General features: G+C 48.8%; 1 protein-coding gene across 13 annotated transcripts; it reads left to right on the top strand.

Moving 5' to 3' along the window:
* The first annotated feature begins 2 nt into the window (after positions 1 to 2).
* Positions 3 to 27,977, top strand: LOC134471324 (src substrate cortactin-like). Of its 13 annotated transcripts, none has more exons than XR_010040702.1 (11): positions 631 to 3,117; positions 7,215 to 7,301; positions 7,426 to 7,499; positions 9,481 to 9,610; positions 12,142 to 12,243; positions 13,223 to 13,333; positions 16,202 to 16,357; positions 19,158 to 19,227; positions 23,528 to 23,617; positions 23,726 to 23,846; positions 24,985 to 25,152. XR_010040702.1 is itself a non-coding variant. In XM_063229702.1 (8 exons), the coding sequence occupies exons 1-7, from the start codon at positions 3,112 to 3,114 to the stop codon at positions 19,203 to 19,205; spliced, it is 558 nt and encodes a 185-aa protein (XP_063085772.1). In that variant the 5' UTR covers positions 632 to 3,111; the 3' UTR covers positions 19,206 to 19,227; positions 24,985 to 25,152. The 13 variants fall into 13 exon arrangements, 1 of the variants encoding a protein (XP_063085772.1); XR_010040701.1 differs by lacking the exon at positions 23,726 to 23,846 and adding an exon at positions 19,737 to 19,839; XR_010040705.1 differs by lacking the exons at positions 631 to 3,117; positions 23,726 to 23,846 and adding an exon at positions 3 to 242.
* The last annotated feature ends 15 nt before the right edge of the window (positions 27,978 to 27,992 follow it).

Here is a 27,992-nt window from a genome sequence, read left to right as displayed (position 1 = left end):
CGGGCTCTGTGAGAGCTGCGGGTGAGGCGGGACTGTGGCGGACCTACGGGGATCCCGTGGTGTTGAACGGGCGGGCGTAGCTCTTGCGGCTGGGACGGGCAGCCCCAGCGGGCGGTGGAAGCAGCGCCTGGAACAGGAAGGAAGCGGCCGTCTCACCGCGCTTCCGCTTGCGGTTTTGAGCTGGTCGCGGCAGAGCAGGCGAGGCTATCCTGTCATGCATCCGCGTCCGAGGCGTCCAGCGGGTAGGAGGGGCTCAGGGTTCTCGGGAGGGGGCCAGGAAGTGAGGTGGTGGGGATCCCAGGCACTGGTGGAGCGGGTCTGGAATGGGCACCTGGGCGGAGGAGGAGCTCGCGGGGAGTGGGTCAGGACTCTGGGGCGGAGGGGCCTGGAGAAAGAGGTGCTGGAGCTCCCGGGAACTAGGGAGTGTAGGTCTGAGGGGGAGGGTCTCGCGGGTCAGGGGGTCCCGAATCCCGGAGTGGGACCCTGCACTGGAGGTGTTCGGGATCCCAGAGGGTGGCGTAGGTGGATGGGGTCCGAGTGGAGAGGCGGGGGTCAGAAGGGCTGGGGAGGAGGTGGAGGCCTGGAAAGGGGTGGAGGTCGGAGGGCGCTGTGTGTGGCGGTCGGGCCTTGGGCGGGAGTTCGGGATCGGCCATGTGCACCTGAGAGAGGTTTGTAAATGGGGTCACTTGAAATGCTGCGGCGCAGGGGAGCTGGAAATCTCGAACAGGCCCTCCCTCCTGGGTGTGTGCCAAGGCACCAGAAAGGTGCTTGGGTGTGTTTTGCTTCTGTGTTTCCGTGGATGGGACAGGTCTGGCACCAGAGCGACCTTAGCCGCCCAGCTGGAGGGTTTGGGTGGGAGGGGCCCTGTTGGGGCCACTTGAGGCAGAATTTCTGTTTTTGGCCATGCACCTGAGGTGCCTGCAGGATATGCTCAGTTTTGACTTGGCTGGGCGTTCTGTCAGGGGTGTGACCCAGGAGACCCTAACAGCTGATGCAGATAGCAGTTCTGTCCAGCTAGCCTTGCCAGGCTAGGCTAGGCTGTGGAGAGGGTGGGCTGAATAGTCCATTTCTGAACTACAGTGAGTCACCCACTCCAGGGCCTTGAGTCAGTGCTCCTTCTCTCTCTGAGTGGGGAAAGTATGTCAGAAGAAATTGAAGAAACAAGGAAGCAGCCTTAGGTTTTAGGGACTTTGAGGTATGCAGGAGTAAAGAGCTGGGGGATACAGAGCTGTTGCTCATATCAGGTCTCCAGTAATTGTAAGTTTATCCTGTCTAATAATGACATCCTTTTTTTTTTTCCTTTAATGCTGGAGTTTTTTAACCTGGGGCCTTGAGCATGCTAGGCAAGTGCTCTACTACCTCCCCAGCCTTAAAAACATTTTTTTGAGACAGGGTCTTCTAAGTTGTGCAGGCTGGCCTTGAATTTGAAATTCTGCTTCAGCCTCCCCCCTGAGTAGCAGGACTACAGGCATGTGCCACTGTGACTGTTGAAAGCTGACTTTTAATGGGACCTGTTTTTAAAGCATTTTACATTTAGAGTAAGCAGACTTGGTGATTCAGACATTTGACCTACCCCATGCAGTAAGTAGGTGCTCTGGCATGTGGTTGAATGTGTGCTTCCTTACCAGTGCCTTTAGTGCCCTGAGTCGCACTGTTCCTTGACCTGGGCAACTGATAGCAGCAGACTGAATGCCCATCAGCTTGTGTTTCACTGGTGTCTGTGCCAAGCAAAGCCACTGCTCTCTGCTTAGGCATGAACCCAAAAGTATGTGCTCTGTTATAAGAGGCTTCCTCTGAGTAAGAGTGGGCCTTGTGACATCTACTGTGGCTTCAACAGATGCTTTTTTGCTCCTTTTTGGCTTTTTTCTGAGCTGTCTGCAGTGAAGTTCAGGGAAAGCCGATTCTGAATGGGTGCTTTTACCCCATGTCTTACAGCATTCTTTCCTAGCAGAGTTTTTCACCCTGTTTATTCAAGGCAGGATTATTTTGTCTCTCCACACTCTGTGGGGGGGGGGGTTTTTTTTTTTTTTTTTTTTTTTTTTTTGCAAGAGAAGTTTGTATTAATGGTGTTTGGTGACAGTCTTATCTTTGAGCAGTAATTTTTTGTAACAGTTTTAATGAAATATAATTTGCATGCCATACCCTCACCCATTCAGAGTGTATAAGTCAGTGGTTTTCATTCTATTCTGAGAGTTGTGTGGCCCTTATCGCTATGCACTTTGGAACTGTGTCATTAATTCAGCAATCCTAGACTGGCTGCTCCTGTTGTCCCAGCTACTCAGGAGGATGCAGGATTGCTTGAGCCCAGCAGTTAGAGGCCAACCTGTGCAACACAGCCAGAAACTCTCTTTATGTTTTTCAAAAGAAACCCTGTACCCCAGCCATCATTTCCCAGTCTCCCCTTCCTCTAGCCTGGGGCAACCATTATTGTACTTTTTGTCTCTGCAGGTTTGCCAACTCTAGATGTTTCATATAAATGGAATCATATTACTGTATGTGGTCTTTTGTGTCTGGCTTCGTTCACATTGTAGCATGTATTATAACTTCATTCCTTTTTGTGGAGGAATGCTATTCCACTTGGTAACTATATCACATTTTATACATCTGTTTGTCTGTTGATGGATTTTGGATTGTTTCCACTTCTTGGCTATTATGAATAATGATGTTGTGAATATTCATGTACAAGTCTTTATATGAACTTGTGCATTTATTTCTTTTGAGTGTATACTTAGAAGAAGAATCTCTATGTCATATGGTAGCTGTTTAACCTTTCCAAGAACTGCCTGTTTTCCATTTCCACCAGGACTGAAGAAGGGTTCTAATTCTCTTATTACTATTTCTTTTTTTTTTTTTTGATGCAGTGTTGGGGATTAAACCCATCCCATCAGGGCCTCACATAGCTAAGCGTATTCTGTACCACTGAACTACATCCCCAACCTCCCCCTGGGGCCCTGCCCCACTTTTTTTTTTTTTTTTTTTTTAATAAGATAGGAATCTCTTTGTCTTGTCCAGGCCAGTATTGAACTCCAAACTCACATGAGCCTCCTGCCTGAGCATTTGGAATGCTGGACCTAGTGGGCTACTGTGCCCAGCTCCTTTATCTGTTATTAAATGCGGGTGTGTATTTTTTCTAATTATGGAATTAAAAGAATTCTTTATATATTCTAGATATATACTTTGAAAATAGATTTCTCTCAGTGAGTCAGTCATCTTTTCACTTATGTCTTAAGCAGAGTTTTAACTTTTGTCCAGTCTGTTTTGTTTTTCTTTATAATTTTGGTGTTACATCTAAGAAACTGTTGTCAAATTTATGGTCTCAAAAAATTAAACCGATTTAAGACATGCATTTATTTACTTACTTATTTATTTGTGCTGGGGATTGTACCCAGCGCTTTGCACATGCTGGGTAAAGGCTGCACCACTGAACTACATCCCCAGGCCTAAATTAACTTTTGTGCATGGTATGAGGTGGGGGTCCAGAGTCTTTCACTTTGGATTAGAAGTTCATTTTCCAGTCAGTTGTTTTTTTGAGCTTTGAAACTTAACATGCTGATAGGATAATAAATGAGTGTAGGTTTCAGTCCATCACTAGCTGCCCTTGGGGAGATTCTTTTTGTTAGTACACATTTGCATTGATGACATTCAACACAGGGACTTAGTACGCGTGCATAACATATCTTAATTCTTTTTTTAACTTGCTCTTTGGGTAGATTTTTGAAGATGCACCGTGACTATACTTACAATGTAGTAGCCAGAGTGTACTAAGCAATCCACAGGGACTGCAGAAAGAGAAAGAGCAATAGCTGGGTCAGGACCTAGGTAGGAAAGTGAAGGCCAGTCAGGACCACACTCTCTTTCCTGGGTGGAGATCTAAGCGCTGGTTCAGGTTACTCTGCTAGGGCGTTTTGTTTTCCCCACAGTGTGTGCCATGGAGCAGTGTGGTGCCCATTGAGGCTGATGTGTGGTCTTGGGGACTAGGTTGTGTGTTGGTGGACTGGCCAGCATGTGGGCTGAAGTCCTGTTCCCTGTTCAGGAACTGCGTGGTCCCTGGGAGTGCAGTCTGCTTCCTGTGGTCTCCATCTCTGCACACGTCTCTCATGTGGCTCATGTGACAGACAGTACCTACAACACTGGCCTTTCCTCCCAGGCTCATCACGGATCCCTTCAGAGAATGTTTCCCTTAAATCACTTATAAAAACTAACAATAATAGAACTGTATTGTTCTTAGCAGCATTGTGAATTAGAATAAAGAATGGAAAGGTACCAGGATTATAGCAGACAGGAAATGCAACTAAGGCAGTCATTTCTGTTTCCATTAAGAAATGCTGTGTAGTTGTCTTTTGAAACATGTCACTTTTAATTTTTTTAAAATTTTTATTAGTATACATTTGCAATACACAGTGATGACATTCTTCATGGGCAGTTGGTGCATGTGGGTAACATCTAAATTCTTTTTATGCGCCCCCCCAATCTTTATTAAGTTCCTGTGTTGAGCTTTTTAATTAGTAAGATGAAGATCTTCCTAAAACCTTTTTATGCTGGGGAGGAGTCCTGAGGTACTCTACAAAGCTCTGGAAAGATACATTTGCCCAGAGGGCCTGGCAGCAGATGTCTGTTTTCACCCTTAATCTTTTTATAGACAGAAGCATTCCAAATGTCTGGACACTCGGTATTGGCTTATTGTGTTTTAAGTAGAGTTTTGCAAGCAGGCATTCATCACTTGGGAAGAAAGTGTTGTGTATTGTGAACTTTTTAATGTTCTTTCCCCAGGGTCCTAAGGGTAAAACCACTTTACTGAAAAGGAGTGGGAAGTTGGAGGGAGAAGCACCAACAGTTTTCTGAAAAAATTTTCATTGTTGAAAAACAAAAGTCAGGGGCTAGGAATGTAACTCAGTGGTCGAGTGTTTTCTTAGCAAGTACAAGGCCCTGGGTTTTAGGCTGAGCACTAAAAAAAGTTCAATTAAAAACTTAAGCCAAGCTGGTTGTGGTGGCACATGTCTGTAATCCCAGCATTACAGAGGCTGGGGGTCACTGTGAGTTCAAGGCCAGCCTGGACTACATAGCAAGACCCTGTCTCAAAAAAACCAACCAACCAAACAAACAAACTGAAGTCAAAGTTTTAGTGTTGCATCTGTCTTAGAAAAGGAAATTGCAGAAAGCTCGGGAACTAGGGGTAGGAGGCCTTTCTCAGGGGAGTCCTTCATCTCTTTCCCTTGTGTTCTGCATGTGGCAGGAACCACTAGGCCTGATGGTATAAAGCCAGGTGGAAGGTCTCCCCTCCTAGCTTGTGATGCTGGTCTGCAGAAAGATGATCCAATAGGCGTAACTCTTTTCCCTGATGAAACTGAAAGAGGCAGGCAGCTGACTATTGCATCTTCGACTTGGGGTGAATGGAAGTTTTGCTGGCCCCACAGTGGCTCTTGTCCTTTCCAGTGACTAAACCTGTGGTTCCTGGATTTCTGCCTCTAGGCAACTGCCCTATGGAGGACAGTGTGTTGCTCAGGGCAGGAAGCGGCCATGCACACAGTGTAACTTTTCATCTGTGAATGGATGATTGGGACCAGACTGTCTGGCCATGCCTCTCAGTGCTAAGGCTTGTTTATCTGCTCTTTAAAATCTGTCAAAGGCAAATCACAGCCGGGAAATTCTTTTTAGGGGGCTGGTGGGGCTCAATACAGTGGCTTCTGTATGTTTATTTATTTTTATTAAGTTTATTGGTATAGTTTAGATACACATGATGATCACATTCATCATAGGGACTTTGTACCTGAACATAGCGTACCTTGATTCATTTTTTTCCATGTTCCCCTCGCTTCCCTTCAGTCCCTATACCCCTCCTTAGCTATTAGTCCTTTGATAAGAAACAATTGGCTATTTTTTTCCTCACTCTGTGAGTTGTCTCATTATTCTGTTGATCATTTCTTTTGGTGTGCAAAAGCTTTTTAGTAAGATGAGATCCCAGTTGTTGAATCTTTATAATATTTTCCATGTGATTATGTTTTTTTGTTTGTTTTGTTTTATTTATTTATTTATTTTCTTTGAGTTAGGGCCTTACTGTGTAGTTCACATTGGCCTTAAACATATTGTGTAGACCAGGTGGGCCCCTAACTCGTGGTGATCCTCCTTCCTCAGCCTCCCCAGTGCTAGGATTACAGGCATGTGCCTCCACGCAGAGTAATAGGTTTTGTTGATAGAGTGTTTTCCTACACTTGTGTGTTCAAGAGTTCTACCTGTTCTTTCTTCCAGCAGATTTAGTGTTTCTGTTTTAATATTGAGGTCTTTGATCCATTTTGATTTTAACATCTGGGAAGTTCTTGTCATGCTTGGGCATCTAGAGGAGGTTCAAGGTGATTCTCATTTGAGGGGCATTGTATAGGTCCTGCCCACCTGGTGGCAGATGGGTCTTCACCTAGAGGAGGAGGCAGGAGTCCCATGTAGAGCTTGAGAGCAGTGCACCATCATCCCTCTCACTGCCATCCGGGATGTGGCCGTTAGACCTAGGAGACCTAGAATGGAAGCTTGGAAGGAGGTTCTCAGGCTGGGAAGGGCTTTTGTCCAAGAAACACAAGCTGCAAGAGCTGTTGTAGTGCTGGAGGATGGAGGGTTGGAATTCTTAGTTCAGCCTGGGGCACAGCTTTGGTTGGTCAAATTAAAAATTATTTTAATTGGTACATCTCTCAGTTACTTTATAACCTCAGTGAAATTTTATGATTATTTTCATTCTCTCTGGAAAATGCATCATTCTTAACAATTGTTTAAAAGCCCTTGAAGGTTTGAAGTTACAAACAGCATCTTATTGGTAACTGCAGATGCAGTCATTGTTCTCTATAACAACAAACCTTACAGAACCAACTTAAAGTGCTATGGATAAAGGTGACTGCTTTCTAAGCCTCCTAACATAGGAGGAGTTGCATCTTCTATGCTGTGCATTTGCCCCAAAACAGGACAAGGCAGCCCTCTACTAAATGATTTGAAACATTTTTTAAATCATTAAAGTACTTGAAATCAAAGGGTGATGTTTTTAAAAGATTTACAACAAGCTGAGCTCTTAATTCTCAGTTGTTTTTATCCCTACAGCTGTCATTTAGGTTTAGTGATGATGGAAGGGCGTTTGGTCATGTGGCTCCTGCCCTCCATGTGTTGCGCTGGCATCGTGGTAACCTGGGCCTGAAGGTGGCTGTGCTTACTCTGTAACCTTGGTGCTGCTCTTGCAGATGTGGAAAGCATCAACAGCCTATGCTGTGTCCATCACCCAGGACGACAGAGGAGCTGACAACTGGGGGACCGACCCTGACTTTGTGGTAGGAGTCACCAGCCTGCCTGTGATTTGCGTTTCTTTGAAAGCGATTTTCCTGTGTTTTGTTCATTTGTGTGTTTGTGTTCACAGTCATGGGTGTGGGGTTTACTAGTTGTTTTTCTTTCCAGAATGATGTGAGCAAAAAGGAACAGAGATGGGGCTCCAAAACCCTGCAAGGGTCCAGGCACCAGGAACACATCAAGTAAGAGCCTCTGCAATGCTGTCGCGAATGGGGGCCCCTCCGCACACTCAACTAGTGGGTCTTCCGCAGGATGGGAACAGGCCCCAGCAGGGACATCTACTGCTGACAGCTGAAGGGGCCAATCAGGCATCAGAGTTGCTTTTGCTTATGGTATTGACCTGGTGTTCATACAGCAGATGAATGAATATAAGTCGTGGCACCTAGATTTAATGCATGCTTTTATGTATATGTGCTTACACGTGTAATTGGCCACCAAGTTAAAATGTCCACAATAGACAAGTTTCCTCACTTACAGTTCTGGGACTCCTGCTTCTGCATCTGGTGATTTTCATCAGGGCCCACGGTCGCCTAAGTTCTTTCTCTAAATAGGAGGCTTCTCAACTGTGAGATGTCATTGGATACTTTAGATCTTAAACACCCTCCTTCCTTTGATTATTATTATTACTATTTTTTCCTCCCTTTTATTATTGTCTGAAAATTATGGTGCTTTGCAGGATTTAGTCACTGGGGTGTTTGAACTGAATTCCAGGCTTTGAGAAAAGCCTAGAATAGGATACAGCGAGCTGTATCATCATTTCTGATCTGGCACTATCTGAAATGCCAGCTCTGGGCAGCTTGTTTTCTCTCAAGAAGCGATGATAAAAGGGCCTTTAAAATCATGCGCAGAGGTTGGTTTTAGGCCACACTGGTCAGGATTGGTTGTCCCTGTCCTGTATTGTAAAGGCAGCACTGCTGACCTGGTGACCTGCTTTGAAACATGGGGAAAGTTCCTGTCTTACTTGGCCACAGTATCTGGTAGAGGAGGATACAGTAAATCACCTGGAACAACAGAGTCTACATGGTGACATTTTAGAATATCACCTTTTATTTTTTGTATTTTTTTAATGAAACAAATTCTTACCATGTTGCTTAGGCTGGACTCAAATTTAGTCTTAAGTGTTGGTCCCTCCTGGGCTTGCCCAGCCCACGTTTCCCACAGAACTGAGTTGAGAAGTCAGAAAGCTAGGAGAGGGGATGAAATGGTCCTGGTAGGAACACCTGCCCCAAGTTGGTTAGGTCATCTGGACCTCTTCTGTTCTTGGTGGCCTCAGCCTGTTGGGCAGGGAATATGGACTGTCTGGGATGGCAGCATCTGGATGAGTTAAGGTTCCATAAGGAAAATGTGGGGATGGGATCGTTTTTGGCACCCTGCGGCTCTTCCCAGAGTTCTGCAGGGGCTCTTCTTCTCTTGCTCGTGGAGGGTCAGGTAGTTTCTAGGCCTGGTATGTATTTTAGCCACATTCTTGTGATGATTGTCTTTGTGTTGATGGTGTGGGCGTTGTGTCTTCTGGGCAGAAGGGCTCCATGCCCAGGTAGCTGTTGTGCTGTTCTGGGTTCTCATAGTGACAGCTCTTTCCTGGCTTGCCAGATTTTGACTAAATCTTGTGATGTGCCTCCTGCCTTTCTGTATTTAAAATAAAAAGTGGCTCTTAGGTGATAAATTCTGAATGTCTGTCTGGACAGGTATACAATGCTTGAGTGTACCTCAAATAAAGACAGACTGTCATAGGTATCCTTGGTGGCCTTGGAGATCTGGAGGAAGGGACCTTGACTTTATCCCCCCTTCTGCCTCCTGATGGTGTTTGTAGGACTTGTGTTCCTAACCCATTTGTCTACTGAAGTTAGCGGCCTTTCTCCAAATGAAATGGAGTTCAAGTTTTAGCTGGGTATCTTTGGGGCGGAGTTGGATGAGACCATGGTGTGCATTTGGTACAGCGTTCCTCCTTCCATCCATTTCTGCGCAAGAACCGCTGAAGTGGGTGCCCCAGCTTCAGGATAGTCAGGAACATACATAGAAGGTAGGCAGTTGATCAGCACCAAAAAAAGAAAGCTTTCAAGTTTGCAGAGGTGATGTTGCCTGTCTTTATTTATCCCATTGCAAAACAAGGATGCACATCCATTTCAGAGTTTTTTTCTTTCTGCTCTTACCTTTCTTCTCAAGCATATACAAGATAAGAGAAAACGTCTTTCAAGAACATCACACTCTCAAGGAGAAGGAACTTCAAACGGGACCAAAAGCCTCCCATGGCTATGGAGGGAAATTCTGCGTAGAACAGTACAGCATGGACAAAGTAAGTGGGCGACAGCTGTCTGTGCTGGGTCCCTGGTTGTGTGGGCTGCTTGTGGTGGGCCATGTAGTCCTTACGTTTTTCCTTAGCTTAAATGTGTCAAGTTGGTTTGTCAGGGGTGAGATCTGTTCACAGTGGGTCTCTGTCAACTGACCCCACTCACTAAACTCTCTGGCTTTTGGAAGTTCCCAGAGGTGCTGGCGAATGGTAGAGAGACCCTAAGGGGAGATTAGCTGGACTTTGTAAATGGGACAAGTCCAGAAACAACTGAGCTGCAGATGTCCTAGTCAGCACTACCTGTGTTTCCAGCTTATGGCCCAAGTTGTACCATTCCGTAGAGTAACCATACCTGTGGGCCCCTCATCACATCATTCCTGGAAATTGTGCTAGCATGTAGCTGACGTCCCATGTGGCTTTACTGACCTCTGCATGTAGCATCAGCACCAACCAGGTGGCTTCTGTGAGCAGTCAGTGATGGGACCAGGCTGCCAACACCGAGCAGATGCTCATGGCAGCTGCTGATGAGCACAGCCACCTTTATGGCACTGCACATTGTTCCACCTAAGAGCAGGCGAGTGTTGGCTCGAGACAGCTAGCTGGTTTCTCCCTGGAGAATAAACAGTGCAGATAGCAGCACGTCTGTCGTAAAGCAGGGCAGACTTCTGCAGACACCCTTGCAGCAGTGAATTTTCAGGTCTGAGCAACTTGGTGTTGTTCAGACCGGACTGATGTGTTGCCCGCACTGTGGACAGAGGTAAAAGGATCAGCTGGCATTAGATTCTGGTGGGTAATTCCATACCTCTCCTCCTGTTGCATGAATCGAATTAAACATCTGAAGCTGGAGGCTGACTAGGTGCCATCTGCAGGAAAGAGACATGGACATTTGCTGTGTCACTTGTGCTTGTCCCACAGAGATATCCTAATGGTGAAATAGATAGTGTGTGCAAAAGAATCTCCCTGGGGCTCTGGATACGAGTCTGGTAGCCTTTCAGAGCAGCAGAGCAAAGTGGCAGACAGAACCTTCCATCAAGTAGGTGGCTAGGCTTGTGCTCACTGGAGGTCATGTGGTGTTAGTGCAAAAAGAGGCTGACTATATCGGGCCCCAAGTTAGGGTTAAGGAAAATGATCCCGGTTTATACAGCACAAGTCTGATTTAAAATGATTTCTCTGCTGTTTCTTGGGCTGTGTCTTTTGTTGGCCTGGATCCTGCTTATCCTTGAGCCTCCAACTTGGGCTTTTTCTAGCCGAGAAACTTTCCTAAAGAGCCCATCTCTTCCTTCCGCCTAACTTTCCCACCCTGAGACCCCGCTTCTCCTTCATGCTGGCCTTGGCTTCCCCTTCAGTTGTTGCTGCCACGTTGTGCTGTGGTTTGCAGTGAGACTCTTCTCTGGCCTGGCTTTTCAGGGCCAACACTCATCATTCTCATCTGTGGGTGGCTTGGTGTTGTGCAGGGTGCTCAGGGACATGTGGTGAGTGTGCAGAATCATGCTTTGTGGCTGACACACATACATGCAGGTCCTTACTGGCTCAAAGAATCACTCACTTCTCAGAGGGGCTGATAATAATCCCGCAACAGTGGACCTGGAGATGGTTGTTGCCTCTGCTGCTTCTTAGTGCTACTGTTCTCTGGGCCTACATGTCTAAGAATATTCAGCTTTCATCTCATGTGAGCACCATGAGACCAGCCTATTTTCAGAAAGAACTGACAGTTAACCTGGGAATAAGTGCTTAAACTCTTTGTAACTTGCCCTGTCTAGAACCTGCATAAATAGTAGTGAGGTCCTTCCTTGTGCAAAGAATTGAGGAACTAGTGACAGGCACTGCCAGAATCATATTTTGAGGAAGCACAGGAGCTGTTGGGGCTCTAGTTGTGCCATTGTCTGAGCACATGGCCAACTTCTTCTGGCTTCCTGTTTCTGTGGTCTCTGCTGCTTCTTATACCTCAGCCTTCAGGGTGGAGCTCCACTTGCACAACTGTGTAATAGCAAGTGTGATTGTGCCAGTAGAAGATTAAAGATGCTTTAGGAGCATGTCTGTTTCAGTCAGAAAGCTGTAGCTGTTGCCAAACATGGTGATCGTGACTGTCTTTTTAGAGTCATTTTCATGTAACTTTCTGAGTTACATGAAGTTATGCTGAAGAATCCCTTTGTCACAGTGGCCTCTCGCCACTCCCTCACTGACATTTTCTGGTTGAGATCCTAGAGGTCATGCATGGGGTATGTTACGGTTTATGTCGAGATGTCCCCCCAGAGCCTCATGCAATCACAGGGTTTGTTTTGGAAGTGACTGTATCTAGAGTGTGTGATGCTGGGTTTAAGGCTGTGTGATACTGGTTGGTTTGACAGCACCCTAATCCTAGCAGCCTAGAGTGTAAAATGGTCAGAAAGATGCTATTAAGGCTGCTTGCTTGCTTTTGCTATCTTCTGCTGCTCTGAACTTTTGCCCCTGTGCCATGTACAACCCTGTCTCGGAACCAGCTATGGACTGAAACCTCTACAATGTGTGAGCTTTCTTCCTTTAACTTTGGGTGTCAGGTATTTTATCTCAGCAACAAGAAAAATAACAAGAGTGGCCACTTGCCGAGCCTCACTGATGTGCTGAACACTGCCCAAGTGGCCAGACCCAGCATCTACCAGGTAAACTGGCATAGGTGGTTAAGGTCAGGATGTGTACCAATGGGGCATGGGCATATGTGTTTGGATGTGTGTGTGTCCTTCCCACACCTGTCACTGTGTTGCCTGTCCTTAGCACCCATGGAGGGGTCCTGGGGGACTATGTACTGTGGGATTAGCTCTGGAAGCCTGGGTCTTAACTGTGCTCAACATCGGGAACCGTTGGGCCCAAGGCAGCATTGTGGTCACACGATCTATCAAGGTGGCTGCACTGGGTAGAAGAATCATAGACACAACCAGAGACACTGTGCTGGTGAAGAGACACAGCTGGGTTCCGAAGAATGTCATTGCTGGAGAGGGCTGCTCTTGAGGCTGGGGTTTGCAGACCTCGAGGTGAAGCATGCCAAAACCCCAGACTCTGCTTCCTTACTTTACTACCTGGTAGACATGTAACATACAGAAGATTCCTGAACCTGTGCTCCCTGTATGATGGGGGCTGACAGTGTTGGTGATTGCGACTCTGGAATGAGCCAGTTTGGGTGACAGCAGCTGGTACCCTGTCTACACTGTATGCATACATCGGTGTTGATTCTGAGTCTGTGTTATTACTAAAATAGACCTTTCTATGCTTTAGTGTATTGACAAAATAAATATTTTTTGTCCTGATTTGTAGTTCTTACAGTATGAAAAAGCCTTTTTTCAAGAGAGTAAATGTATTGCCAGCAATGTCCATGTAAATGGCTCTTAGGAATTGTGTGGTCAGCTGCCATTATCTCTTTTTTCCATGCCCTGTTGCATCCAAAGCTCCACTCTAGGTCAGGCGTTGTGGTGTGAGAGCCCTGCAGCTGCATTGGAGAAACCCTGCACCAGAGACTCAATGGCTCAGGCTGCAGTTTCTCCCGGGATTCTGGCCATGGGTGCATGGAGGAAATGCCTGCACCTGGGTTGTTAATGTTGTGCTAGGCGTGAGTCTGTGATATTTTATTTTTGGACTCTCTTCTAGTCAGCTGTTGGCCATGAATATCAGTTGAAACTTGCTAAGCACTGCTCTCAAGTCGATTCGGTCCGGGGTTTTGGAGGCAAGTTTGGTGTCCAGATGGACAGAGTTGACCAGGTGAGTGATGGGCACAAGAAGTGACCCCGAGTTCTGCTGAGCACAGTGCCTTCCACCCCAGATGGTGCTGGTGCTATGTGTGTCCTTTGGGTCACTCGTAGCAGTGTGCTGGGAGGGATGTCTAGAGAAGAGCCGAGGCCTCTTCCCCTGGGGTGCTCTGAGAGGCTGAGCCAGCTGGGTGAGAAAGGGGGGTAGTAGCATGTAAAGAAAGGCCTTTCTCACATGGGCTTAGAGATCCCTGTGTTGCTGTCTACTTACCAGATGGACTGGGGTCCTTCTTTAAGTGCCCTGGGCATAGGACACCCTTAAATTTATTGCCTAAGAATGTGCCAATGGGGACCACTCCCACCCATTTCCCTTCCTATATATCACTGTGGCAAGTGCTGCTCAGAGTTCTTCCTGTGGAGCCCTCCTTTTCAGGGCTGCAGGCTGGGTCCAGATGTTCTGGCAGGCTCAAGCTTGAGCCTGTTCTGATTCCCTTTGGATCAGGGCCATTAGCCCCTTCCTTCATTTTGTTTCATGGCAGGCAGAGGCCTGGATGTGGACAGGCCTCAGTCTGTGTTCCGACTTTTTGACATCCTAGCTGTCTTGGAATTTCTATTCCAAGTGAAATGGGAGTCATGGTAATCCCTCACTCATGGGGCTGGGTGGGAAGCAGAGCAGATAGTGTGCCCATATGCCCACCATGGTGCCTGGCTCCTGCTGCTGCTGTTGTTATTAGTATTCATTTTGTTCTTAGGATAGCTTATTTGAAGAATGCGTTCCTGTGTGGCATAGAGAATTGTTCGAGATGGGGAGTATGTGGCTACAATACATTAGCTGAGCCTGATGTGCAGCAGCCTTCTGGGGAGGAAGCCACGTTGCCCTGGATGTGCTTGACTGTGGTGCCTGCCAGACTGTGAAAGTGGTTTTGTTTTGTTTTTTTTTTTTTTTGTGTGTGTGTGTGTGTGTGTGTGTGTGTGTGTGTGTTTTAACCAGCAGTACTCCAGATTGAACCCACAGCCTTGCACACTCTAGGCAAGCACTCAACTACAGAGCTGTACTCCCTTCCCATTTATTCATGCATTCATTCATTGATTGTTTAAGAAGGCAGCATTTCATCTTCACGCTGGCAGACTGTTGGATCTTGATACCAGGGGACTGGTGCAGGATAATTCCACAAAAGCAACTCCTGAGTTTACAGAGAGCATAGTATACAATTTAAAAGTGGGCAATACAAAGCAAGTAACAAAATGTTACATACTTGGCTACATGCCCTGAGTTGTATTGTGACAGGTAGGCTAGCCTGGACCAGATACAAAGGAATTGTTTATCATAATATAGAAACACTCTGGGCACAAGAGGAGTGGTCCTTTACTGGGTGAGCATAGGTAAAGGAAGCCCTTTTTATCACATGTGGATTTCCAGATTATCAGACTGGTTTCGGAAGCAAATTTGGTGTTCAGTCCGAGCGGCAGGACTCCTCCACTATGGGACTCCTGAATATAAGGAAAGACTGGCCATGCACGAATCCCACCAAGGCACAGTCCCCACCTCCTGCCTCTTCCCACACTCCCTTGCGGTACAGCCACTTCCAGCACAGGCTTCAGGGTTCACCTCGGTGCTCTAGCAGGCTCTCCTGCTCACCAGCTGTCAGACCATTGGGCATCCTCAACCCATTGAAACTAAGTTCCCGTTTATCCCATTCTCTTTTTTCCCCCTTTTGACCTTTCAGAGGAAAGTTGGGGTAGAAATTATAGTTCGCAGGTTTCTGGGGTGGTCTTCTAACAACCTTCTGCGTGTTTGCTTGCTTTTGACCACGACTTCTTGGGTCATCATGCCAGGCCTTGTTGCCTCTGAGGTTAGGAAAGAGAGGTTTTAGTTCCAGCACCTCTGACCCTTCCATCAGAGGGTTCGTAGCAGTGAGGGCTGAGAAATGCGTGTTCTGTGTCATTTCTGTGTTTCATTGTAGCAGTGGTGCTTTTCAGACAGGGGTGGGTAGTTTTGTTTGTTCTGATTTTTTTGCTTGTAACACCACCCACGTGTAGGATCTTCACATGTAGCCACACAGTGTGTACACACAGCTGGAAAGTAACCTTTCTGGGGCCACACACTGGAATTCCAGATAGTTGACGCATATTCCTTAGAGCAGTCACACTTCCCATCAAAGTTCTCCAACAGAGGCCTTGGTTACGAGAACCTGGACCCATCACCGGCTGAACGATGATATCCAGCAGTGAAGGGCAGAGTGCGGGCTTTGAGCGCAGTAATAGGACCTGCGCAGTGCTTGGGTGTAGGGTGGTGAACGCACTGGGCCTGACCCTGCAGACTGCATGGAGAGAGCCTTCGAGTCTCAGCGGCATTGAGACTGCATGACAGTGTGACTTTCATGTGGATGTGTGTTGCTGCAGCAGACATATTTGGCTGGTAGAATGTCCACATGGAGTATTTTCTTTCTTTTAAAAAGCAAGAAAACAAACTGCGACTGAGCCTGTATTTAGTGCTGGGTAGAGTGGTTGCGTAGGAAACAGATGAGCGTAAGCCCTGTGGTTGGTGTGGAAAACTGTGCTAGTGAAGTGTCCCATCGCAAAGGCCTCCTATGCCCCTTTCTTGGCTTATTTCTTGCCAGCCTGCTGCCTGTCTCCGCCCTTTCCCCAGGAGAATGCCAGAAGCATGCCCACGCCTATCCTGCTCCCTGCCTGTGCACTAGACATTGTGGTCAGACGCAACTTGCCTGTTCCGGAAAGCCTGTGTTGTGGCGGTTCTTGGTTCTTTCTGCCAGGGTGCATTTTCTTGGGCTGTTTGAGCCCTATCTGCATGCACCTGCGATCATCTCGGACCGGGCCTGTCCTCTGCCTCAGAGTAAATCTTGTATTTTGTCACCTCCAGACTATTCCAAAGGATTCAGTGTCAAGGAGAGGGTGCAGAAAGATCAGATGGATAAAGTAAGGCTGTCCAGCTCCAGATGTGGAACTTTCTGCCCGCAGGCCCAGGGATTCCTGCAGCCCCCACTCTGTGTCAGTTGCTGTTTGTAGCTACCATCAGGTAGGCACTGTGCTCGTGGTTCTGGCCATCTACCCACTCAGCTGGCATATGTCACTACGGCAGCAGTGGACTGGCTCCCAGTCGAGGTCTGAACTAGCCAGTCTTGAGTGCTTGGCCATAGCATGGCAGTGAGGGAGCTGTCACTGGATCATACTGCTGTTTGAACTTTGATTATGAATGGTAAATCAGACTGGGAATTGAGTTAATGTGAGACCATTTGTAGGGTCATCCTGCCCTTGGCTGTAGTGGTGGGTGGCATGGTGGAGCCTTAGAGCTCTGTTCCTATACAGCTTGTGGCTGACCTCACAGCCTCTCCTCGGGCACTTCCCCATGTCACCAGGGTCCATGGGAGAACCCTGGGGCACACCGCACAGGCCGAGGGGTCTGGAGAAAGGACTAGTCACAGCCCAGTTCTGAAGAGCTGGGAAGAGTTTGTTAGGAAAGTCAGGGCTAAGAGAGTGCAGAGCAGAGGGCACAGCATATATTTCAGTGTGGGGGATTGAGGGATCACTGCAGGGCTGGAGAAGGGAGCCGCACAAACCATGTGAGGTCCTCAAGTTGTTCAAGGGACTCTGGAGCCCTGGATGGGCTTAGCAGGCAGAGGACAAGAGTGGCATCTGCCCTGAGTAGCCCCTGTCTGCATCGTGGGAGATGGTCTAAGGTTGCTGTGAAGAGGTGGCCCCAGAGGCCTGAACAAGGTATTGTCTTAGGCTGGAATTGCAATGGGAGATGCATCTGATGTTATAGATGTAAAGGTGGCAAGTGGCTGGGCTGGGGTTTGTCTTCAAGGGCCCAGGAGGAGGGAGGAGCCAAGTGGCCAGTGGGGTGACTGTGGAGCTGGAGAATTTGGATGAGCATGTGTGGTAAGTGCTTGTGATGCCTGAAGTTCGTCCAGTTTAGGGCTGCGCCTGTCTGATGGAAGTGTCAGGTCAGAGGATGCTGGGCAAGGAGGCTCCTCGAGGTGGCAGCAGGGAACTCCAGGAAGTATCTGGTGGCTGGGGCCCCTGGGTTAGGAGGACGGAAGGAGCTAATGAGTGAGAGAGTCAGAAGTTGTGGCTTTGCGGTTGGGAGTTGACGAAGTTTCTGTCTCTTGTCTGTGGTTGATGCCAGTGGTAACCAATGACCGCTGGGCTTGTAAACGCCGTGGAAGTAAGCATGCGAGGCTGGCATTGCCTCTTGTAACCCTATGCATGAGGCATCATGATTCCCCCTTGGAACTGTTGTGCTGTCATGGAGCCTGGTGCTTTCTAAGTGAGGCCACTGGCCAGGGCCCAGGCTTTGCTATGAGGCCGTCCTAAAAATATGATGGGTCGCTGAGGACTCGAGTCTGCAGTTGTCTCTGTGGTGATGGAGATCAATGTGAGGCCAGTGACCTTCTGTTTTGGAAATGCCCAGCCTGTCCTGTCTTGGACAAGGTTGGCTGTAATAGGCATGAGGGGATCAAGGGCAAGAGTAGTTGCTCTTGTGAATCTTGGAGCCAGGCCAGACAGGACAAGGAGGATGGAGCAAGGTTTATATGGGTAGGAAGGTGGCAAGTGCGAGAGGCTGTGGTCGGTAGGCAGTCACAGGCTGGAGTGTAGCTCAGTGGGAGGATGCCTGTGTCCCACGTATAGACTGGCTTCCCTTTCCAGCATGCAGAGCAGAGGTGGGTCTTGGTGACGGAGTCACTGTGAGGAAGGCTGAGCACAGGGATGGTGTGGGAGGTGATATGGATGGGGAGTGGATGTGGACAGAGAGATGCCCCTGCCTGAGCAGCAAGCCAGAGGCCTCCACTGCAGGAACTGGGATGAGAGGACTGGAGCCACCCTCCCAAAGCAGAGGGCAGGAACCAGGGCAGTGATCTCACTGCTACCCTGAGGCTACAGGGCAGGCAGGAGTCACCTGGACAGCTGGGCAGGGATTGTTCTAGAAAAGGTGGCAGACTGTCCAAGGTCAGTAGGTTTGGGAAAAGGGAAAGGTTTAGTCAGGAAAGCTGAGTAGCCAAAGCTTAGACTCAGCAGAGATAAGTCTAGGCCAAAGGCCCTTAAGAGCTATACAGCTAGATCTGTTGGGCATGGCGGCTAGGAGGACAGGTGACTGCTCTGGCCAAGGTGGGAGTCCTTTGGGGTGGGCTTTTTGGCTCCCCTGTGAAAGGATAGGCACAGGGGAGGATGGATGTGAGCCAGATTCCTTTCTGGTCTCCTTTGGGCAGCTGGAGCCATCTGTGCCTGTGCCGCAGGGAAGTGTGGTTTTGCTACCTCGAGGGGCTGCCTCTTTGGGCTGCACTCTAGTGTGCCATGTGGGGAAGCAGTGAGCATCCTGAGCTGGAGCACTGTGCTCCCATCAGCAGTGGTGCAGCTCTCAAAGGAACTGGGGAAGGTCATTAGTTTCTAAGAACCCCATCAGCCTGTGCTAGGTCCTGCGGTTTAGGGCCTGATGTCACAGCGGTTTCCCTGGGGTGTAGCTGAGAGCCCAGTTGAAATAAAGTGGTGGCATCCCAATTACAGAGCCACGTGGAACATCTGGCCAGGCAGGCCTGTGTGTCCTGAGGACCTGTCCCCACACAGCAGAGGCTTGTAGGCAGGGCGGGGGCAGGCTTGATCAGGCTTGAGCAGCACAGAGGTGGCTTGTCCCTGAGCAGATGGCTGTGACACTGACTAATGGTCAGCAGTGTGTGTGGCTGTACCTCCGCGAATCTGCAGAACACAGGGGCAGAACTTAGGCTGCCTGGTCTGTTGAGGGATCTGGGGAGGCTGTAGCATTTCCGCAGGTAGGGAGGGGCAGAGGAGCACACTTCTGATTTCTTTTTCCTTCTCTGCAGAGTGCGTCGACCTTTGAAGGTGTGGCACAGGTATCGTCTGCCTACTAGAAGACTGTCCCTGTTCAAGCTGGTGAGTGTCACCCACACAGCCAAAGCGCTATTTGGTCTTCTCTGGAGGAAAGTCTAGGGAAAATCCCAGGAGGAAAAGCAAGGTTGGAGAAACAGCCAGGAGCAGAGGGACATGTGTGACTGCCCCCATAACCCTGCCCCCTACATTGCAGGGACCCTGGAGACACAGTTAACCCCTCTTTGCTTCGGAAAGTAACTCTCACAACAGAGCCTACACCAGAGTCCCTGTGAATGGGGGTCCACTTAAAATTGGGAAGCAGAGGCCCACTTTTGCTCACTTCAGAGGAAATACCTGCCAGTAGGTGGCGTGTGCCCAGAACCCCAGCACTCTGAGAGCCTGAGGCAGGAGAATTGCAAGTTCAAGTGCTGTCTTGGCAACTCAGTGAGAACTGTCACAAGAAACATTACACAATGAAAGAGCCCTGGGCTCAAGTCTCAGTGGGGTGAGGGGGCGGGGAGAGGAGAAGAAGGAGGGGAGTGGAGCTCAGAGTTACTGTAGCTCCGCTGCAGGTGCCTTGGATCACTTCCCGATTCTGTGGTCCCAGACCACCTTGGCACTTTGAAAGTCATTGAGGACCACAGAGAGCCTCCATGGAGCTGGATGTGTTTATTGGTATGTATTCTAAATTAAAATGGAGGAAAGTTTTCAATTCATGTAAAAATAAAACTATGGTAAGTCTGCTTATTAAGTTTGCTTTTAAAAAAACTACTGTGAGTTCCAGAATAAGAAAATTTAGGGGAATGACATCATTTTATGTTTTTCTAAATCCCATTACTAGAGGATGGTGGATTGGGGTCTCATATCTGCTCCCACATTTTGTCTGTGGCAGTGGCCAGATTGCTTCTACAGTTAAGGTAAACTGGACACAGGTGGACCAGCAGGTGGGAAGGGAGGGCCCTTGGTGACCTTGGGGTCACTATGGTGTTCTGTATTTTGCCTGGTGCGTGTGGGCCATCTTTCCTTAAAGGCTAGTTCTGCATCCTGGGAAGCTTCCCCAGAGTGACAACATCATGCTGCAGCCATTAAAAAAACAGTAGACCTACAGATTATCCTTGTTGTCCTGCGATTGATCCCTTTCATTATACTATTGAAGAAAATCACATTTGTTCTCCATCTCCTTGGTGCAGTCTTTAAGTGACAATGCTCACTCTGTCACCTACTAATTTTCTAGAACTCTTTAATTCTGCTTGAAAGCATTAATTTTCCTGTGGGTAACAAATACTGCTATAAGTTTTGACATTTGACAGAATGATTTGATTCATTTACTTTGGAGGAAGTGTCTGCCAGATCCCCAAATCTGCATAACCAGAGTTTGTCTGCCACTTGTTATCTTAGGGAAAATCATGTTCCATAAGAAAACCGTTTAGCTAGTGCAGAGAGGCTGTTCTCTGAGATGCACAGGAGTGCTTTATGACTATCCCATTTCTGCCACACGAAACACCCAAAATGCATATGTAAAGGTCAAAATCTGCTGAAAATCAGTATCTTTTTTTTAAACTTCTTTAACAACAATAGACTTGCATCTTTTCTTAAGGATGCCTGCTTCTTTGTTTTTTCAGCATGTGGTGGCAAGTAATGTGATGATGGGTTATGTAAAAGTATTCCAGCAGGGCTGTGCTGGTTCACACCAGTAGTCCTAGCTACCGGGAAGCCTGAAGCAGGAGGATCAAAAGTTTGAGGCCAGTTTAGGCTACTTAATGAGACCGTCTCAACAAAGCAAATAAAAATGACTGAGGATGTAGCTCAGAGCTCTGGAGTTCACTTCCCATCATCTCAGAAAAGAATACGTGGGAAGCCAAGGTTCAGACACAAGTGCTGCTACATACAGTGTAGAGAGCTGGCCCAGTTGGCAGGCTGAGCACAGTGAGGTGGGAGAAGTGTGAGCTCTTGGTGGGGCCAACTGTTGCTGCAGAAGGGCACCCTGCTTGGGCTTTCAGCCCAGGGAAGTGTTCCGAGGTGCTGTGAGGCAGACGCCCTCTTTCCTTCCTCTACAGCGAGCCAGCAAAGCCAGCAACATGAGGGCAAAGTTTGAAAATCTCACTAAAGAGAGAAGGCAGGAGGACAGGTGGAAGCGGAGAGAGCACAGTGGATGGCCAAGGAAAGGCAGGAGCAGGAGGAGGCTCGAAGGAAGCTGGAGGTGGAGACAGAGAAGCTGGCCCAGCGCGTGAGCATGCGTGGCCAAGGGGGTGCTCGTGCTTGCGGTGGCTGCCACTTTGCTCCGCATTCCCAGAAGTTCTCAGTAGAAAGTGTTTTCCACTCAAAGAGTCAGCCACACAGGCTGGCAGGGGTCGGCCAAACCCATCTGCCAAGGTGGCCTGCCCTGACCTCGGGTTGGTCTGCCACTTTTCCCTGTGGTCTGCACACTTTGACTAGAAGAAGAGGTTACAGAGGCCGTGGAGGTTGGACAGAGTGCAAGGACTCTCTTTCCAGGATTTTTTGGCGGGCTTTGGCTCTGCTCTGCCACCTGCTCATCAGGACCCACGGCTGACAGCCTGGCTGGTTCTCTTGGGTAGTTGAGCAGTCGAGGCTGAAATAATGTACACGAAGCTGCTGGGCCAAGTGAGGTTCTGGATGTTTTTTCCTTACAGCAGTGCTTGGGTTCCAAGAATCCCCAGCGGGAGGAGGTCGGTGTGCAGAGGCAGGGGTGCTGGGAACGGAGGCATTAATGAACAAGACCCGATTTGCCTTAGTACAGGCAGGCACGTGATGGGAAGCAGAGGTTCGTGACAACACTGTTTTCCTGTTCTTAGTGACTAGAAACACCTAATGACCTCTCCTTCATAGTTTCTATAAAGTAAGGTGTTTGTTTGTTGTTCTTTGTCACAGAACACCCGAATACACACAGGCACTCTTTACTTGCTGTCTCGTCTTTTTTTCACGTAATTGGGGCCTTCCTTATTTCATGACTGGATTTTAATCTCTGTCATCTGGGACACAACAGTTTGACCTGCTTGCTTGAGAGGAGAGATTCGAGTAGGGTAGTTATTGTTTAGCCCCTTTCTTTGCAGGTTGCTTGCTGAGTCCTTTTCTGTTTACAGGCCCCCCTCCTCCCCAGGAGTGTGCTGAGTCTCAGGTGGACCCCCTCCGTTACTTAGGAGCACCCCAGACAGGTTGGCACAGTGCGTCCTGGCAGGAGAAGCCTATGTGTCAATCCACACTGTCTGGTGGCTGCTGTTGAGGAGGCTTCTCACCCAGCTGGGTTTGGGAAGGGCTGGAGGTAGGCCCTTCGGCCTGCAGCTGTGTTTGTGAAGTGATCCAGTTACCCTGCAGCCAGGGGCCTGGGTGCTGAGGCTGGTGGGCCCAGTCCTGCCCTTCACGGCTGCCCGGGACTCAGGCCTTGGGTTTTGAACCTGTGTAGGATTCCAGGTGACAAATGCTTGCAGGTCAGGCTAGTCCACAGCGATGCAGAGACCTGTCAAGGACCAGGCCTGCTTTGCTTTCCAACAAAATGAGACAGTGTTTCGTTGTCCCATGGGGGAGGTGTGCCATGGGCACCTGGGGTTCAGATTATGCCTCTACGGTTCCCTGGCTGTGTGTCCTCCCCAGTCCTCCCTGGAGCATGCAGGCCATCAGTGTGTTTCCTGTGGCTGCCATTTCAGGTCACCCTCACTGAGCTTGAAACAACACATTCTTCACTTGTGGCACTCAGGAATCCCCAGAGGTGTCAGAAGGGCTGCATTCCTTTGCAGGCTTGTGTGTCTGTCCTTTTTCTAGCTTTTAGAGGCCCTTGCGTTTCTTGGCTCGTGTGACTCCAGACTCTGCTTCCATCCTCACATGTCTTGACTGCCTGTCACACTCCTCCTTGTCTTATGAGGACCTCGTGATGACATTGGGCCGACCATGGAATCAGAGCAGGGGGCATTATTTGTCTACTGCATTGTATCCATGACGGCCAAAGAGTCACACTTTCCTCCCACTCATAATATAGTCCCCTCACGTCATGGTCCCTGAGAACCTTAGTCCACTACAGCATCAACTCATCATCTATATCCCCTCAGTGAGTGAGGACTCCACAGCGAACTATAGGCCAGCGCCAGCACTGCAATTGTGCCTAGTGCCCAGTGAAGTGCATCTTCCAGGCGTGGCACCGCGAAGTGCTGCAGGCCGCCGAGGTCTTTCCTCTCAAGGTGGTCTGCTGACTGCATGACTTTCCTTTGCTGCAGCAGCTCCTTCTCTAGGATATGTGACACTGTCTGCTGTTGCATCAGGCCCATTCTTCAGGCTAAGGTACCTTCCTTTTCTGAGTTGCTGGTGTCATCCAGACGGTCATGACCTTCTGGTTGCTATTTTTCTATTGCAGGAGCAAGCCAGAGCCAAAAAGGAAACACCCCCTGAGTCCCCCACTCCTCATTCAGCTGAGGAGAGGCAGCCTTCCAGCCCCATCTATGAGGTGGGTGTTTTTGTTTGGTTCGTGAAGGAGTCTTGAACCTTTTGCAGTGCCCGTGTGGATGTTTGACGTGCTGTGCTCTGTGCTCACACTGGGCTTGTGGTGTGGCAGGGTTCAGGGATGGCATCCTTGGAGTGAGGCATCCTCCCCGTTGCCCTTCTTTACCTTTCTGCACCTCCCTGCAATCAGACTGCCAGCTGAGGAGTGGGTCACTGTCTCCCTACAGCCCTGGGTAAGTCGCTGGATGCCAAATGCTCAGTCACATTGGTTTTGTTGGTCTTCTTTCACAAGCCTGTGTGTGTTGAGCTGGCTGCACTTCTTTATGGGAACCAACCTCCTTTGGCACTGAGGCGCCACCACCAGTGTCACTCCTGTGGCTCTGATGGTGTGTTCCCAGACACCTCCCTTCTGTGCCACATTGGTGCCTCTCACAGACCTGCGATCTTGCTTTGTCCCTCAGATGCTAACCTGCCTGACAGCTCCTGGCTCCCCCTCCACTGTGGCCCTTGTCCTGTTTCCTGTTTCCCCCATAGCCACTCTGGGCTGCACATTTACTCTTTTATCTAAATAACACTTTGTGTCAGTGAATTGCAACTGCTGAGGACTCAAGACACAGGGAGGTTACAGACCCGTGAAAGCTATGGAGATGCACAGGGCCGGGCCTGGGTATTCCTGGTCTTACTCCCAAATCCAGAGAAAGCCAGGCCTCCCAGCAGCATCCTGCAAGTGCCATTCCTGACCACTTGCCTTGTTTTTTGTGACCCACAGAGGGCACCTGGTCAGAAACATTGGAGCCAATGTTAATGTGTGCTTCAGGATGCCTGTTAGAACTCAGAAGTCATATGGTTTTTTTTTATTTAAAAAATTTTTTAGTCACGCAGTTTTAAATTATAAGGTGTGTATTTTCTCTGAGTACCTTTGTCTTTGAACATGGTTCTTTTGGTGGTTCCCTTGCCTCACTCTGTGCGGAGGATTTGGTTAGAAGACAAGAAGCTGCTGGCTGGTGCTGATAGGCAGCACTGGACAGGACAGAAACCTGAGGCCCAAAATACAAACAGGCTAATTTGAACTCAGGATGGAATGACTCGAGCCCTGGGGATGCAGTTTGGGGAGTGTATGGTTCCTGGTGAGGAGAGTGGACTTCAGTCCCTTCAGGATTTGGGAGTGTTGGGGGTAATAAGGACTGGGGCTCCCTGGATGAGAGGTCAGTCAGGACTTTGAACTGATGCCTTCCTGACTAGTGTCCTTTTCCTCAATCCCAGCCGAAGCTAGGAAATAAGTCCCCATGTCTTAGATGGCATTGACAGTGTAGCTGTAAACTTTGTAGGTGCCAGCCAGGCCACAGGATATGTCCATTTGTTCCTTTTCAGGATGCAGCCTCCTTGAACGCAGAGGTCCTGCAAGTGAAAGTGAGCCCTAGCATGTGTACAGTGCAGAGGCCACAAACTACCTTCCCACAGGCCAGCAGTTAGCAGAGCCTGGGCTATGATCCGGAAGCCATCTAGGACACCACCAAACCCTCTGGCCACTATCAAGCAGATACTGTGCCCACGCTCCCATGCCCTTCCTGGGAATGGGGCTCTCTGAGAGATCCCACCCAGCATTATTCCCCATGAAGAATGTGTTCAGGGTTCCTGTCTGCTCACACCCCCCCCCCCGAACTCTTTGTTTCCCTGTTAGAATGGCCCTAGGCACAGTGGTCTCCAGTGGCAGCAGTGGTCCTGGGAAGGTCCCTGGTATTCTGGGATACAGGGAACCTGGGGATAGGTCTGGAGTCAGGAAACGGGCTTCTGTTACTGTGGCATTTCCTCTGGACATCAAGCACCTGTCTGCTGCAGGACAACCTTAAAGGTGACACTTTCTGCGGCTTGAAGATGGTGCAGGTGTTTCACTTAGGTCAGTGTGGTGAACCTATAGCATGCCTGCTGCAGTGGGTATGCGCAGAGCCCTCTCTGTTGGCTCACAATCCAAGTCCCGCCAGAAACCCAGCATTGAATTAGGTTATTTTTGTAAACTAAAACCTCGGTATTCAGGTTTAATTACAGCATTATCACTTTGTGATACATAAGTGGGTTTTGTGTTACAGTTTGAGTAGTTAGTTGGTCTCCAAAAGGTTTTCTGCCCCTGATCTAGGTGAACACTGCAGTTTTGCTTATTGTCCTTTAATACTGAGGTTTCCTGTAGTACGCCAGGTCCAGCACAGACCCCTTATCCCACATGGAGCAATGTGGTAATGTGGTCGGTATGGAGGGCAGGAGCCACTTGGGCTGAGAACACACGTGACGGGGGGGAGGCCTCTTACCTTGACAGCGTCACAGGCATTGATTGCCCTGTCCCTTCTCTTATTCACTTCCCTGATGATGCTAGATATTTTGCATTTTAAAAGTTATACTCTCAAAATGGTCATGAGAGCCATGTTCCCTGGGTGATGGCAGAGCTGGGAGTCCATGGACTTGCTCTTGAAAGCTGGAGTCTTCTCTTGAGTTTCCAGGAGGTGCCTCCTTTCCTCTCTCCTGCTGCCCTCAGAGTGGAGCTCACTCACTGAGATTTTTTCCTAGCAAGTGCTCCTGCCCCAAATCTTGGGAATCATTGTGTGAAAAGCAGTTACAGTGGGGAGGTACAGGTGGGTACCAGCTGCTGCTCAACTGTCCCCATTTCCTTTCAGAAGAGAACACCTATGACGAGTATGAGAACGACCTGGGCATCACAGCCATCGCACTTTAGGACTACCAGGCTGGTGAGGCGCCTGAGCAACTTCCTGCCCTTTGTTCCTGCCAACTCAGCCCCTAAGAATCTGACTTTTCCAGTGATGCTGCAGTTTCTATTTTGAAATAGTTTCAGTTACAGAAAAACTCCCAGTACAGTGACAAGGACTCTCATGTCTCAACCAGGTCCTAATTTTCTGCATGTGTGCATGTACAAACTCATGCACTTAACCACTTCAATTACATTTATTCTCAGATCCATCGGGGACCTGCAAGGTCCCCATTGCCCCTAAAAACCCCATTTGATGTGATGGCACGTACCTGCAATCCTGGCTATTTGGGAGACCAAAACAGGGGAATGCAAATTTGAACCCTGTCTGGGTGAATTAGCAAAACCCTGTCTCCAAAGAAATAGATGTGTTGGGGATGTAGCTCTGTGAAACGCCTGCAGGTGGCCCCCATTCCCTCCCTAGTATTACAAAAATACAGAAAACAAAACTCGAAAACTGCACTGTGCATGTCTAGGACATCCAGGGTCTCATATGAGTACTTCCAGCACTCTCCACCCTCTGGGAGGTCACTTGTGCACATGACACACCCCTCGGCGTTGGTCCTGTTTGGCCCTGTTCCTGGGCCGTGTCCTTCCACAGTTGGCCAGGGCCCAGCAGAGTTGGTGCTCGCATGGTAGGAAGGCCACAGATACAATTCGGTGCCTCCCTGTGCTGAGTTGTCTTTTTTGTGGTACCCAGGATTGAACTCCTGACCTTGTACTTGCCAAGCAGGTGTTTACACCACTGAGATAAATCCCTGCCCTACCCTGTATGTTATTTCTGTGGCATTGGTCACTATCACCTGCCAATCCACACCACTCCAGTAGCAGTTGATGACTGAGAGGCGCTATGGTGAGCCCCCCAGGTCCTGTCTTCTCTCAGCCTCACTTGGCCTTCCCTGACAGTAGCTTCCCAGTTCCTCCTCCCCGCTGAGTGGGGGCGGTCAAAGGCAGAGCGTGGCCTTTCTGCACCTGCTATTATTTATTCCCCTATCTATACATTTCTCTTGCTTTTTTTTCTTTTGAGGCAGGGTCTCTATTCAAGTGATAAAACCTTTTTATCACCTGAAATAGAGTTGATGCTGGCTTTAAACTCACTATGTAGCCCTTGAACTTGTGCCATGTGATCCTCCTGTGTAAGCCTCCCGACTGCTAGGATTACAAATGTGCACCACCATGCCCAGCAGCACACATGTTTCTATTTATTCTTCAATGGGTTCTCTGATATTTTGGCATCTGTACATATGTTTGAGTTCATCCCGTGACCTGTGTTCCAGCCCGTCACCTGGGCTTCTTTCTAGACCCCTTCCTGTGTTCAGAACCACCCACCCTGACCACCCCTCCTACATGTCCTCGTCCCCCTGTGCCCTGTCAGTGGTGGCACCCTTTCCTCACTCCCCCAGTGAAGGTGGGAAGGAAGGCGAGTTCCCACCCATCCTGGCCATTTCTCAAAAACAGTGTCTGGCCAGGGTGGATGTTTTTGGAAGACGCCGCTCACATTTGTGCATCCCAGCCTTACACGGGCTGTGGCTGCCTCCTTCTTCTTGCTGCATGCTCCTCCCAGCCCCCCTGGAAATGTTTTCCATTTGTGTCTCTCTCTTTGCTTTTTTCCCAGCGCATGGTG

This window comes from Cavia porcellus, unplaced genomic scaffold (assembly GCF_034190915.1).
Source record: "Cavia porcellus strain 051 isolate PalLab524CR breed Dunkin Hartley unplaced genomic scaffold, mCavPor4.1 scaffold_18, whole genome shotgun sequence".
Lineage (NCBI taxonomy): Eukaryota > Metazoa > Chordata > Mammalia > Rodentia > Caviidae > Cavia > Cavia porcellus.
Note: the sequence above shows the minus strand (reverse complement) of the source record. Positions and strands in the feature narration are given on the sequence as shown.

What these genes read in the sequence shown, in the direction of transcription:
- LOC134471324 (XM_063229702.1), top strand. An exon ending in CCAGACCCAGCATCTACCAG is followed by an intron (nt 12,244 to 13,222) that starts GTAAACTGGCAT and finishes ACTCTCTTCTAG; the next exon opens with TCAGCTGTTGGCCATGAATA. An exon ending in AGATGGACAGAGTTGACCAG is followed by an intron (nt 13,334 to 19,157) that starts GTGAGTGATGGG and finishes CCTTCTCTGCAG; the next exon opens with AGTGCGTCGACCTTTGAAGG.